The 15,379-nt window shown below is 42.6% G+C and overlaps 1 protein-coding gene across 6 annotated transcripts in view; it reads left to right on the forward strand.

Annotated features, from left to right (window-relative positions):
* Positions 1 to 15,379, forward strand: part of Ttk (zinc finger and BTB domain-containing protein ttk) — a 45,755-nt gene that overhangs the window by 20,849 nt on the left and 9,527 nt on the right. The window contains exon 5 of one of the 6 annotated variants that reach the window (XM_076899404.1): positions 1,550 to 2,319. The exons of 4 other annotated variants lie outside the window; for them this stretch is intronic. In XM_076899404.1, coding sequence (XP_076755519.1) covers positions 1,550 to 2,109 — 560 coding nt within the window. In that variant the 3' untranslated portion in view covers positions 2,110 to 2,319. Of the gene's footprint in view, positions 1 to 1,549; positions 2,320 to 12,302; positions 13,515 to 15,379 lie in introns of those variants that run through there. One more of the 6 variants, XM_076899401.1, reaches the window with a different exon arrangement.

Below are 15,379 nucleotides of genomic sequence, written 5' to 3' on the forward strand. Positions count from 1 at the left end.
ACCTTACTAACGTACGCACGGACGCGCGCACGCGCGCGCGTGACAAAAGTGCTCTTCGAAGATGTCGAACATGATGATCGTTCGGTAGTGACCGTGAAACGTGTTGTTTTGTTCTCTTTGCGCAGGTGAGTTGAGATTATCTGAGTCACCATTCGATCTCTGAGAGATTACCTTTGCGCGGGGGAAGCGAGGGAACTAGGGGAGGCCAGCCGCTCAAAAACGAAACAAAAGTATACATACATTTCATATATATGTATATGAAATCGTTCCGAAAATGCCAGAACCTAAATAAGAGAAAATAATTGAATAAAAGCATCTGATGTACAGTGAAGCCGAAAACGGATTAAATATATCTAAATAAAGTATCTATCTATTACATACAGTTGCATCGAAGAAGAGAGAACGTTGCTTCTTCTCGAGCGTCCTCGATCTCGATGGATCGTCTTCCCGTAGAGAAAATGGATATGTGTTGCAATATACGGTTCAGACTGACGGGACGCACGGACAATTTAAAAAAAAAATAAAAAAAAAAAAAAAAACAAGTATATATATATGGGGATGGGGGTTGGTTTTCGAGTGTGTACATGATGTGACGATTATTAACATTCCCATACGCGTGCGTGACGTCACGCGTACGTGTCCATGTATGAATGCGCGCGTGTATATTTTGCATGCCTCCGTTGATAACGATTGATACGAGTGCGAGTCCAGGTAAACGGGAGAGAAAAAAGAGGAAGGTTAAATGGTGCAAGAGTGGCGAACGCGAGAAGGTGTGCGAATGTTGAGACGCGGTTTGGTGAGCAGGGGTTGCGTGCGAGAGTAAAAGGCGAAGAAACGACTGACGAGATAAGAAGAGAATGAGCCGGGTTGAGTGAGTATTTGTGCATATGGTCGCCGTGCATGGATACGTACGGGTGTGCGTGTGTGGTTGACTGCGCGTTATGAGCGGTACGAGTGGATGGTTCATATCCATTTGGAAGAAAGGAAGAAAGAGAGGCTTCGTTGAGTCGCTGAAATGCTTTTCGTGGTATGGCAAACAGGACCGTAACGGTCCTCTTCGTAGCCGTACGGGATCGAGGCAAAGCCGCGATCAACGGCGAGCAGTGGCGAAAGCGTGCGTGAGAGCGAAAGAATCTGAAGAGGGAATGACGACGAACACACAAGAGGGTGGGGGACACGGAAAAGCGGGTGCGGCATAAAACACTTAAAACATGGGACAGAGTTGACGGACAGCCGGTTCGAATACGGTGACTCTTTTTTGCTGGCTCTACCCTTCCTCTTGCTTCCCCCCACAAATATAGAAATACGTTATATAGTTATTTAAATATATACATATATACATATATATATATATTTCTATCTATCTATCAATACATTATTATACACAATTAAATATATTAATAATTCAATGAATAATGCATCGAGATATATTTAAGTTTGAATTAGAGAATATCTTACTACTTCTAACATAGTCATAATTTATTACTACTTACAAACGACGTAAGGGACGTCGAGAACTGTTTAAAGGAGTGAGCTTTCTTCGTTTCAGACTCGGAGGAGACGTCGAGTGGCGGTGGCTCCCAGTCACCGACTCACATTCGCATCAACTTCGAGCGATGCTTTCGCAAGGAGTACAGCGCGTCGTCCCTTCAGGGTAAAACAACAACTACGTCGGCGGGCACAGGGTCGATGGAGGACTCGCAGCAATACTCCGACTCCGAGTCGGAGCAGAAGGTGTCGAAAGACAATTTGAGCAGTGCCATATTTAATCTGGTCGCCGGTGAGTCGGAGATCAGCCAGAGCGACTTCGAGGGATCGTTTAAGGTCGAGAACGAGAGAACGGAGGGTTCGGTGCGGGACTTCTGCGTGAAAGAGGGCGACGTGTACAGATGCACCGTATGCCATCGTACCTACACACACATCAGCAATTTCTGCCGGCACTACGTCACCTCACACAAGCCTAACGTCAAGTACTATCCTTGCCCGGTTTGTTTTAAGGAATTCACGCGGAAAGACAACATGGTCGCCCACGTTAAGATCATACACAGCCTCAAGCCGCACATGAGCCTTAGCAGCAGTGGCAGCAGTAGTATGGGCCAACAGCGGTAGACCGCTGTCGGCGCATCCTCTCTCCTCAGGCTACGTTCCTTGGCTCTTTCCCTTCGTTCTGTCTATTGAGAGTAAACCGTGGCCGCAGTCCTGCGATCGTCGACAAATCGTTGAACTAAATCGTTGATCGATTTCTCCGTCGCGGCAAGAGTCGGGGAACGTTGGGCGATGAGGAGGCAGCAGCGAATGGGAATTTTAACGAAACGTTGAAAACCGTGCGAGAAAAGCTCAAATCAGATGCGAGCGTACGTGTCAGTGGTTTTCCGGACGGACCCGTGGCTGTAAAAGAAGGAAAGAAACAAAAAATGAAAAAGAAACTAAATGGATAATATCGCAGCGTTTCGAACGAACGAAGAGAAAACGAATTGGGGGTTGGTCTTGAGGACAAAAGTGGCAAGGTGAATCACGAGAGGATCGCGTAGGGATTGGACGAACGGATTCTCGGTCGAGTATACAAGTTTTAACCCTCGGAGCGCTCCACTTACCGGTTTAAGTAACATCGCGCATTCGAGAGACAAAGACTGCGCGTGAAATCATTCTTAAACTTGAAATGCAAAGAACGATTCCGATCGAACAATCTTTTGTCGAGCGCGGAATTAAAAAAAAAAGAAAAGGATTTGTTCTCATATTTAGGCGCAAGTGCCAACAATAGTACCGCGTGCGAATTCATAGCGCTCAAAGGATGCAAGACCCGAATTATTGTTGACACGTGGATAGTTGTATATTCGTTTTTCTTCTATACTACACTTAACGAACGTTCGATAAACAACAAACGCGAGCTCTAAAGACGTATCCGTGAAAGAACGGGGGAATTTAATCGCGGACCAATCCGTCTGCTGCAGCTCAAAACAATTTCTCCGTTTGAACGGGTCGGCGGTGGACAAAGTAGAAAAGGGGAATTTTAACGAACCGATACATGATATTAAACGTAGCAGCTAGCAAAGTAAAATATACCTCGTACCACTCGCGATCGGTTATTTTAAACTCGAACTAATCCACATTTGTACTATATCGAATCGAGATAGCTAACGATTTTCTCTTGGTTCGTTCGGAGGCTCGTTCTTTTCGAACGAAATCCGTGCGGGGCTTAAAAAAAATCCCGACCGCGTTTCGTTAACCGAGAAAGAGAGAGAAAGAGAGAGAGAGAGAGAGTCCCCCACCCCCTCTCAAAGAATGATTTTCGTACGCGTAAACGCGCAATGGGCATTAAAGTTACAAAACGAAACGAGCTTTACCGCGTTCCATCCCTCCGATGGGGGTCGCGGATATTATACAAATGAAAGGAAAAGAAGAAATATACGCATACAAAGAGTTTATATACGATTGAACCGGTGTATACCCGTACAGTCGTCGCAACGTAGTTCTGCGGCGACCGGGATCAATTATAAAAAGCAAGCGGATAAGAGAAGGAAAGGAAGGAGAGAGTAGAAAAGAAAAAAAAAAAGCAAAGTAATCGCAGAAGAAACGTGAGTCCAAAATCAACAAAGAGTATATTTACTATTGTGTGACTATTGTATTACGGAGAGAATCAAACGTGTCGCATGTATGCATCCGAAGATATATCGCATACGTTTATTGAAGCAAAACGGCGGTACATGCACACACACGGTATAAATAAGGGAACCACGTAGACTGAGTAAATGCAATATATATGTACGATGACCGTTCGCCATGTTGTTGAGCCGTTGAGCTGTTGTGTCGAGCTGTCGAGCCTGATTCGAGGTTTCTATAGGTAGCCAAGTAATAGGGAGCCAAGGGTGGTAGAGAGAAGTCCGCGCGCGGGTGTTCTTTTTTGGGCTGGGACAAAGTACGGGAGATAGTTTAATGGGGGAATTAACGGAACGGGACATGCAATTCTTGAAAGACTGCAGAGGGACGGTTTTAACGACACCAAATACAAGATAGTACTGACATTGGATAGACTGAAGGCACTTTAGTAGTAACTTAACGCCATATCGTACTGTACCGTACTCGATTGAACGAAGCATAATGTGCTTTAGCCAGTACAACTGGTCACAGTTTTACTGCTATATATTCTATATATTCTGTATATTATATATATTTTATTAGAGCCCATGAATTTTATCGCTACCCGCGTAAAAGCTGATACGTTCTCGTTTTATTTCTTGTTCAACTTGAAATGGAAAATCGTGGGTATAGAAATCTAGATATATATGTATATGTCGCTTTGAAAGCCAATAAGAAAGTACACGCTTTCGGTGCGATCATCGTGGATTTGTTACATAAATTCCTAATCAACCGAAGCTAATCGTTATAATCGTAGATTTCTCTTTTTGTAAATATTAAATTCTAAATAACGTAAGACAGGGATGTGTGTATGTCCAGGGTCGTAGAAATTATCGTTGTTAAAAATATATATCCTTGTCTTACTTGTTACGAGTTTTACGCAATCTGTCTGATACATGATTTCTTTGTGTATTTCGTTCAGAAAGGTCACGTTAAAAAACGAAACAAACGAAGGTAAAGAAACGAGCAAGCAAGCAAACAAACAAACAAACAAACAAACAAACAAGCATAAGGTTTTCTATATGAGAATTCTTTCGGTCTCCAAAGACTATAATTGTGCACAGAGGCGATACAGTCGAGTCGATTCGATACAACCCGATTCGATTGCCGTTCAAAAGGGATACGGCTACAGTGATGGTATATAGGCTTAGTCGTGAAGAGACAGCACTAAAATACGATCGTAGCTTACTATATTTTGCACTTTACACTTTGTCGAATCCTCTCTAGTCGGACCTTCGTTCATAGATCGATTGTTTAGGGTTATGAACGGACACGCATGAATCGGAGAGGAAGCGAGACGATTTATATACAAATTTTTTCACTAGTTGGGCATAGACATTAGACGACTAGAGGCTATATAATAATAATTATAAATATTATCACTGCTACTATTAATTAATTATAAATCGTGTAACGGAGACCTTCGTTGTTATTTAAATGCGTGGGATTTCGAGATGCGACGAGGATGAAGAAACAGAGAAGTGTAATAATGGGGGGAAGATCGAGAGAAGGGGAGAGAGAGAAAGAGAGACGACACGATGTGATTTATGTACGATCTCGTGTCCGATCGCCCACGATTGACCAGTGTTGTTCGTTCGTTATTCAAGAGATATCTAGCGTTGCAAAGATAAAAAAATTTTAGTTGTAAGAATTGACGGAGCGCGCTGATCGAGATCAGCCGCGACCGGACGCAATTACGCATACTTTTTAGGAAGATAGAGGGATATAATGATTAGTTAGAAAGGCAGCAATGATTTAGAGGAGTAGGGAAATGGAGAGAAAGAAAATAATAAGAAACAAAACCGGTAGAAAGAGCGCGCGAGAGAGAGAGAGAGAGAGAGAGAGAGAGAGAGAAACTAAAAGCATACGTTTTAGTATTTCTGGCCGTGATGGGACCGTGCCGCTGACTCGCAGATTCGTGTGCTCTCAGGTCAATTATCTTCAAAATTTTTAACCCTCATGGACCAAAGAGTGTCCGCCGTTTCTGGCGACGGTGGATTATTTTCGGCTAGAAAAGTGATGCTTTTTGTGAATGTAAAAAAGAAAAGAAAGGGACAAATTTTATAAAAGTGAGGCGGTCGCTGGCCGGTCTTGGTGAAATCGTTGTGTTCGAGATGGGTTAACTCAAAGCCCGTCCAAAGAAAAAGAAAAAGAAAAAAAAACAAAAAAAAAACACGAAAAAAAGGCAAAAATATGGAAACAAGTTGAGATAAGGGTGGGACGTGTAAAACTGATAGTTGATATATATAAGTATATACGTTAAAGAAAAAAAAAAAAACAAGTGCAAAGAGGCAGCGGCTAAACAGCTTATATCGATATAAAGTAAAGAAGAAACAGAATAATAATTAAAGTAATACACTCACATTTGATAATCACTGAGAGGCTAAGACTAACTCAATTTTAGATGGCAGGCAAAGCGAACGATTCGTAGAAGCGGTGCAAAGCGGTGTCGATGCGAAATGGAAAGTACATCAGAACAGAGCTCTCGGATTGCCTAAGACAAAGATCAATTGCCAAATTCGAACAGACAATTTTACATTGAATCGTTAGGAAGTTAGGTTGACGATCAGTTTTTTTTTTTTTTATTTTATCTTATTCTCTTTCGTTTCTGACCGTACAACTGTGTTCTCCTTAGTTGAAGTGTTCCACGCAAGGTGTTTAATTTAATCGCTAGATCGAGGCTACACATTCACGAGATGGATACAGACTAAAGTTGCCGTAAACAGGGATAAAACGAAATTCTGATATTTAAAAAAAAAGCAATAACGCAAGGACGACACAAAAATGTTGATAGAGAAGCTCACTTTTGTCGGATGTGAAAAAATGTTTGGACAGTTTATCTAAGGAGGGCTAGAATAGGTTGAGGAGGTAGTGTTTTTAACCAGTGGCTTTCCGTAGTAGCTCGTTTCGGAAATCCAATTTTATTCGTCCGTAAGGAAAAGGAGCGTTAGTTTACCCTAGTCGACTTTTACGTGAGAAATCGCACGGAAGATGTGAAACTCTTGGTGAGACGATCCTTGTTAACCATATTTTATTTTTTTTTCCCCCCCTCCTTTGTTTTATTTTTCTTTTCTTTAAATTTTATTTCTCCAGCATAATATATATTGTTCAGTTAAATATTTTATTCGTCGCGATAGCCGTGGTGATCGTCAAAGAATACGCGTCGTTTTAATGTCTGAGGAAAAGACAGTTGCAGAGCATTTGGCGTTTGATGAAACTAAAAGTAAGAGTAATTACATTGACGACGCGTACGCGAGTCGAGCCCGATATATCTGCTTACATCGAATTCCTTAATGGTATCTTAAGGCTCGTGATCAGGGTAAACTGATACCTTTAATAATGAAACTGTTGAAATTTAGCGACCGATCTTGAAGATTGCTACGAAAATTTTTATCGTACAACATTCGCTCACGTTCGTTGCCTTTAAATGTTGTTAAACTTTTTAGAATTAAGGTATTGTAAAAAATGGTGGAAATTCACGTTGCCAATCAGTAAAACTTAGTAGAGGGTTCGTGGTGATGGGAGGTTTTCTAAGGATTAAGGACGTTATCATACGAGATCCTTATATTCGTACAAAATTAGTGTTCAAATTGTAAAAAGTGTTCATAGCGCGGAAAATGAAAATACACGTTAAAATGTTATGGGGAATCGTTTGTAAGGGGGTGTTCATCTTGTACTTGCATCACGCGGTCACGTGTTTTCTGGGCCGTTTGAAAAGTTACGAAATTAAACGAGAAATTAGTTAGGCCATATCGAATCAAGTTAAAGTAACGAGGTCGAGAAAATTGGACAAACGAAATTCTTTCATAATAATCTGCAACTGTCTTGCGCACCCCCGCCCCGTCAGCCCCCCCAGCCCCCCACCCCCCCCCCCCCCCCCATGTTTTAGATGAGTTCTATGCCCCAAGTGCAGGCGAATTTCTCACGCTAATCGCGCGGTTAGGATCGCAGAGGTCTCGTTGATGAGTTTCGTGTTAAACAATATTTTAATTAATTTATAAGTCTACGGACATTGCGGGTGGGTTATCGGGGAGAGAATATGAAAAATGAAAGAGTAAGAAAAATTTTACATAGATTATATTATATTTATGGTGTGGCTCTTGCAATGGTGACGGGCCAGCGCGGTTCTCGTCTCTTTTTATTAGTCCCTTGTTCCGAAGGGGCCACCAGTCAATACCGATTATTCTAAGTTTCTTTGTCACGTGTTATTGGTATCGGTCGCTTTTGCAAGTAGCCACCGCGAAAAAGGAACAGAAAGAAAGAGAGGGAGAGAGAGAGATAGCGAACGAAAGAGAGAGAGAGAGTGAGGTAAATTACGAGGCTTAAAAAGCAGACTGTACTATCGGATAGATTTTAATATATATATATTAAATATAAATATATATATACATAAACATATATATATATATATTAAAAAAAAAAGAAAAGAATCATAGTTTATTATCGCAAATAAATTACACGCATATGTACACAGAGACACGTACACAGAGAGAGACACATATACAAAATACGCGACTGGCGTAAAAATGGTACATATAAATATATATATATATGAAAAATTATATATATATATACATATTATTATTATTACGCGATGATTATTATTAATATTATTATTGCGATTATTATTATTATTAATATTATTAATATTATTGCGATTATTATTATCATTATTATTATTATTATATATTATATATATAAACAGAAGTTATATATATATATATCGAATATATTTTAGCGCTAGTTGGTAATACCTATTAACGTCGTTGCAGTTTTTGAAATGATGCGTCAGAAAATGAGAGTTAAAAGGAAAAAAAAAATGGAGAGAAGGAAAGGGAGAGAAGCAATGAAGAATACGTGGTTGACTTTTAACTTTATATATTATACGTTGAATTAACGTACTTCAGTGGGATCCAATAATATGTAGCGGTGTAATCCCCGATTTGGTGCCTTTTTAAGCGACATAAATAATGACGACGATGATGAGGAGAGAGAGAGAGCGAAAGCGAGCAAGCGAGCGAGAGAGAGAGAGAAAGAAAGAGAGGTGAACAAAGGAACAAAAAAAAAAATAAGTAAAAAAACAAAAAAAATCAAGTAATAAGTAAATAAATTGTTATCGAAACCCGCGATCGTAGGTGCGCGCGCGCGCGCGCGTGTGTGTATATCCCCCCCTCCCCCCTTTTTATAAAAAAAAAAAGGCGCGCCCGATGATCGCAATCTAGTGCCAAATAAGTGAGACCTTGTCGTGAAACGAGCGTAAAAGAGTAATAAGAACGAAAAAGAGAAGAAAAAGAAAAAAATAATAATGACGAAACAAGAAGAAATTTTATAGGGAACTTTTTAGAGGAGACCAGTCTTTTCTGACGCTGGGTAGACTTAGTATATTTTATATGCACTGATTGTTTGATTATGACCTATCGATAATAAAATGAACGGTGTTCAATAGATTGTAACTGAAGGGTTTTTGAGTCTCGCTGTACCGACTTCTCGTCACATGCATTCACGTATCCGTTTTCTTTTTTCTTTATTGCGCGCGTGCAATGGGCGCATACTCACGCTGTAGGAACCACTCTTTGAATCGTGCGTGCCTGGGTCGATTTTACGAGATCCGCCGACAACAATTCGGACGGGCGGACGGCCGTTGTAGAAAAAATGTAACGAGAAATGAGAATTGTATGCGTACATACATGTTGTAACACACGTGCATACACACATACACACACACACACGCTGCAATAAGATTGAAAATCGAAGCGATCGTTCGAAGCGCATCTCGGAAAGTCGTTTAAATGTGTATTGAACGTAGAGAAAATTAGAGCATCGAAAGAAATGGAAATGAAAGGGAATCAATATGTGTCGACGAATGAAAGAGAAGGAAAAGTTTGATGTTCGATCGTCTCCTTCTTTAAGGGCTAGCGCATCTCATTGTTCAAACATTGAAAAATATCGATCAAATTGTTTCTCGATTGTGATAATAATTGCGTGAAAGACACGAGTTTTATCTCTGCCAGCGCGAAAGCCGAGCGAGTTTCCTGTACGAAGCTTCATCCATTAACTGCAATAACACTTTAGTAAATTTCAGCTGTTACGTCACTCTTAATTTTATCTACGCATACGTTTACCAACATTTTTATTTTCACTCTTTTACGTTACAATCTTTCAACGAGCGACGTGTCCCACGTAGCTTTTCGTTCCCTTTTTTTTTTCTTCGCATCGCCGCATTTCGCGTTTCCAGAATCGTTTCACGAGAGAAAAGAGAAACAGTGACAGGAAAACGAACGAGCGAGAAAAACGTGCTCGACGCCGACACGTTTTCCGCAGCGTCGCGCGAATTTCGTGCGTTCCGATTAAATGTCGATTACGAATTAGTGACCTGGATTGTCCATTAATATGCACACGTATACATGCTTGTCGAGGAATGTAGCGGACTAATTGAAACTCGAGAAAGAAGGTAATTACCACAACGCGTAACAGCGACAGTTACACACAGTAGAACATTATTATTTTACTTCTTTTCGTTGCGTTTTTTCGTCGTTTTCCGTTATATATGTACACATATATATATATATATACTATGCGTTGTTAATACCCGCACGTATGTGGAACGTGAGTGTGAGTGGTCAGAGTTTTGCGTAGATACTTTCAAAGCGACGAATCGTCATCAAAGTGCCATAATTTATTTCGAAACGAAAGATTTGTTTGCAACCGTCGGATTATTTCTTCTCCCTCCTCTTCTTTTTCACTCGTTTTCGAGAAAGAATTTTTCATTTTTCTTCACACCCCCCCGCGCTCTTTTTTTTCTCAATTGTCTCCCTCCAATCTTGTCTTGCTACGTTCCACAGCCGTGTTCTCACTGTAGAGATTTCTCGTTAGTCACGCGAAACAGAAATCGCATCGATCCCCTGTATAATCTCGATATGCCCACACAACCACGTACCACACACCAAATTCGAGAATTCCCGCACTCACCACGAAGCACCGTTACTCTTAGCCAAAAATTACTTTTATTTAGTTTCGTTTTAGCGATCGTGGATACGTCGAACCGGTCGACCGCGATCGTCGCTGCTCTCGTCGCCTCGACGAGGAAGGACGCTTCATCGAGGTGAAAAAAGAGAATAAACACGCCGCTAGTGAAATTGTTATATTTAAACGGTTAAATCGTTGAAACGCGAACCCTTCGTCGAAGGGTCCCGCAGAATCATCGGCGTGTACGACGAGACGCGATCGCGGTGACCGATCGGACGATCCTTAGATATTAAGACTCCGTCGAGATGGTTTGCTTGAGTAAAAGGGAACGTTCGATTCAATTTGGCTCGCTCGAAATACCGTTCCGTAAAGACGAGCACCCTCGGACGCTACGATCGATCGACTCCGTTTTTCTGTAAATTTCGCAAATTTAACAAACGAGCCGTATCGAAGCTCGATCAATCGAGTTGGTCGACTCGGACCTCCGAGCAACCCCGAAACGATACCAGCATAGAATGCGAATAGCGATCGACGTTCCGGCCCACTCAAGGAGCCAATCGCGACAGGAAGTAAGCGATTATTATTTTTTATGAACTTTTGTTTTGCATGTTGCGTACCGCGTATTGTTGATTTATTATTTTTACTGTCCAGACAATGAAGCAAAGTGAAACATTTGGAGAACAAGAAAAAAAAAAGATAAATATATATATGTACATGGTTTGTTCGTTGCATTTAACTTTTGATTTTTGCGAGCCCGCCGGCGCTGTTAAACTCGTTGTTCGTCTCTTTTTATTTAACCGTTTTCATTGCAGCCGCGTTATCGCCGCGAGAAACGATTCGCGAGCCATGTCACGATGATAAGCGCGGGCTTTATCTGTTAAGCGAAACTTTGAAATTTGTTTTTCGTTAAGTGCGTCGTTTCTCGCGTCGATCAAATTTGATACACGACTGCGCATTATGTAATTTATCAACATTCTCCACGGATTCGTCCACTTGGACACTTTCCAGTGCATCTCGCAGCCGTGTACCAAAATTACTCGTGTCATTAACTTACGCGAGAACAACGTTAGTCGAATTTATCCTCGGTTACTATGATCAGTCTGTGCCCTTTTTCCCATCTTTTTCACGTGTACGTTCCGTTAAAAATTTTCAGTCGGGCTCGTCCGCGAAGTACGTAAAAGAAAAAAAAAGAAAATGGTACGACTTGGTTTCGTTTTTGTTTAACGAACGCGAGATTTTTATTATTTTCGTCGAGAACCTCAACTTCCTGATCCTTCACACGCTTCCTTTATGCCTCGTCAAGTAGACAACTGTTTATTTTGTTACATTATTGTATTTATTATACTTTCAGGTGTCGTTTCTAGTTTATAGCGAACTTATATTTAGCTTATGGTTCTACCTCGAACCGTAAATCACACAAGTTGTTTTTACCCCGTACATATCTCTATTTTGCACGTATCAGAAAGTATACAACGAATAGCATCCGAGTATTTATTTTCAATTCGAATCAGCTTGCAGTTACTGCATGCAACGTACACACACGCAGCCTTTTATCGTAGTCAGAGAGTAAACGAACGCATTCGAGATATTTATATATTTTTTGTTCATTACGCTGATTGTTGTAAAATTGTCGTAGATCAGAGCAGATCGTGAGAACCGACGAAAGGAAATCGCCTTTACTAACAGCATTCTTTTCGCAGAGTTTTCATCGGGGAACGTGAAATCGGACGGCGAGACATGGAAGGAGAAAGGACGGAACCACGGCTCGGGGTCCAACCAATCCGGGACGGAGACGTCGAACTCGAGATCGAACACGACCAGCTCGTCGACGACGACCACCAGTGCAGCGTCCAGCACGGCGTCGAACTCAGGCACGACGACGACCACCACGTCGACGCGAAGCTCGTCCGTGTCGCCGGCGACCGGCCGGAACAACGCGCAGAACAGCGGCGGCAGCAGCAGTAGCAGCAGCCCAGCGCCAACGACCAACTCCTCGTCGACCAGCGGTCACCAGATCGGGACAATGTCCGCGCCGCCTGGCCGACAGGTGCCCAAGAGGCGCATGAGACGCCGCGCGACGTCCCACTCCCAGGATCCCGCCGAACAGCTCACCGAGATGTCCGTACGCGGGTTGAATCTCTTTCGTTACGCCTCGATCTCCGAGGGCGTCTATCAGTGCACGGAGTGCGCGAAGCTCGACATCCAGAAGACGTTCAAGAACAAGTACAGCTTCCAACGGCACGCGTTCCTCTACCACGAGGGCCACCAGAGGAAGGTATTCCCGTGCCCTGTCTGCGGCAAAGAGTTCTCCAGGCCAGACAAGATGAAGAACCACATGAAGACGGTGCACGACTGCTTCATGCCGAAGGACTGCGTGATGCCGTTCGGCTTTTTTCTCTCGCCTTAGCGGGCAGTGCGAGGGCGAGGTGGGGTGGCGATCGGTCCAGCGGAACGAAGAACGACGACGACGACGATCACAGCAACGACGACGACGACGACCACCACTGTGCCAGGGGATAGGAACGTTGGACGTGGACAGGGGACGACCGCGACTAGCGGCATCCAGAGGAACGCTAGGGGCACGGCCTCCAGGACGACGCTGAGACACGCGGCTACTTCCAGGATGCTCTCCTTGATCAGACGAGGACGCGCCTGAGAAAGGGAGAGGGAGAGAGAGAGAGAGAAAGAGAAAGAGATAGATAGACTATTTCCCGAGTTCTCAACCGTTTTCCTCAGCATCGCCCTAGTCTAGTCACCCGTCACGCCAGTCGTTGGGAAAATGTTTTGTGGTCGTACGGGGAGATACCGACGAAGATAAGTGTCCCCGGTCGAAAGTGAATATTATACGAGGTGTCCGAGAGGTTCTCGCGCTGTTTTCCTCGGCGTGCTCTACGGTTAAGGATGAAACTAATGTCGCGAAGGAAATAGAGTCCGTGAATGCTTTGTTGGGTAGGCAGGACTTAGGGTCTGACACGCGGAAGCCTCTTTTATCGATACGTATCCTGATACAGACGAAGTTGTCAGTTCATCGAAGAAATTTCTTAATCTATTCATTTCTTTTCGTATTGGTCCCTTGCGTTCTACAATCTGTAATACGGTACTCGTTATCCGCAAGAGAGAATAATGTTATACAGATCGATCTATTATATTTTTTAGAAACATTTACAAACTTCTCGAATCGCAATCATCTTTGTCGCAACTAAAAAAAAAAAATACCAGTTTAATCGATGGAGTTTAAAATTTTATCTCTACCTCTTTGTCAAAGATTCGTACGAGCTCGAAATGAGATTCTATTCTTGTTTAATGAATTTTTGTGAATTCGCTTTCACCTTTCCACTCTCGTTGTAACATGTCAGCAAAGCATTTTCGCGCGGACTCCTTTCGATTTTCGGATCACGAAACGCGACGCCGTAGTGCCCGCGGAAACCTCTGGCGTACCCTGTGTATTTCTACCCCATGTGTCGTGGACCGATCGCATAGCCTATCTCACCCCCGCGGTGACCAGCTGCTTCGTTATATTAGAAACGCGATCGTGTTTTAAATAGTCGTTTCAACGGGAGCCCGGCGAGTGTTGTTGTCTGTCCGAGAAGAAGGGCGATCACGGTGCACGCCCGTCGACCAGTGGAGGAGACCAACACGACGGAGATCGGATGCAAACACTGCTAGAGCGGGACGTCGAGTGATCGCGAGGTATTTTTCTCTTTAAACGACGAACGAAAAAAAAAAAAAGAAAGAGAAAGAGAGATATCTGTACGCTCGTAACGCAACTACTCGAGTAGTGCTGCTGTGTACTTTAGTATTATATGATCTTTGAACTGTGCAATAGCGCGCAATGCTTGTGGCCGATCGCAAACGCTCGAACGTCTCCTTCACTCGCGCGGCCGCGCTGCGGTTTCGCCATTATTTCACCTACACACGGAAACGTAAGCCGCGCGAAATTTCCACCGAAGGTCAATTGGCCAGTCAGAATGGAGGAAGACTTCCATGGTGTACATTGGAAATGGTACTCGTCGATAGCTCTTATTGCGCGAATGGCGCGTAACGGGCGGCGTTACGTTTGCGTATGTACGATATATGGGAACCATTGTTTCACAATGCTGAAAATGTTTTTTGCTTTTCTCTTTACTAATATGGTCGCAGTATTTTACGCGGGCGTAGTCTGCACGAAGAGTTGCAATTTTCCCATTACGTTTTGGAGATCGAAATTTAATGATATCGACGAATAACGCGGAAATATATCGATCGTTTTCTTTTCTTTTTTCTATCGATAAGGGTGTAGATTTTTTGATACGTATCGCAGACGAGAGAAATATATAGAATATATGCGAGAGCGAGGTTCTACGATTTATTTTTTTTTTTATTTTTTTGTTCGTTTTAGAAGCGTAACGGTGTAACGTAAGCAATACCAATTAATGGGACTGACAAAGTATCGTACGGATATATTCTTTTTTCGGAAATGTAGATGATACCGTGATAGCTTTAAAAAGTAAGTGTTTCGATTCTCTTTGATCGTTTCCCACCCTTGAACTTTTTTAGTCGACCTCTCGATTTCAGCTGTTCACATGTGAAACGTTGGTTGGGGATACGTTCTCTCTTCTTCTCAGATACTTTCCAACTTTGCACCTCACACACAGTTCCCCTCTTTACATCTGCGTGAATCCTAACGAAACGAGATATTTTTGTATTTATCGAGAGAACGAAATTACATCTCCAAAAAAGATTATTCGCCTTCGTCCGTGAATCTCTCGCGGACGCGTATGCGTACATATCAGTGTTT

The sequence above is a fragment of the Xylocopa sonorina genome, chromosome 8 (assembly GCF_050948175.1).
Source record: "Xylocopa sonorina isolate GNS202 chromosome 8, iyXylSono1_principal, whole genome shotgun sequence".
Classification (NCBI taxonomy): Eukaryota; Metazoa; Arthropoda; class Insecta; order Hymenoptera; family Apidae; genus Xylocopa; species Xylocopa sonorina.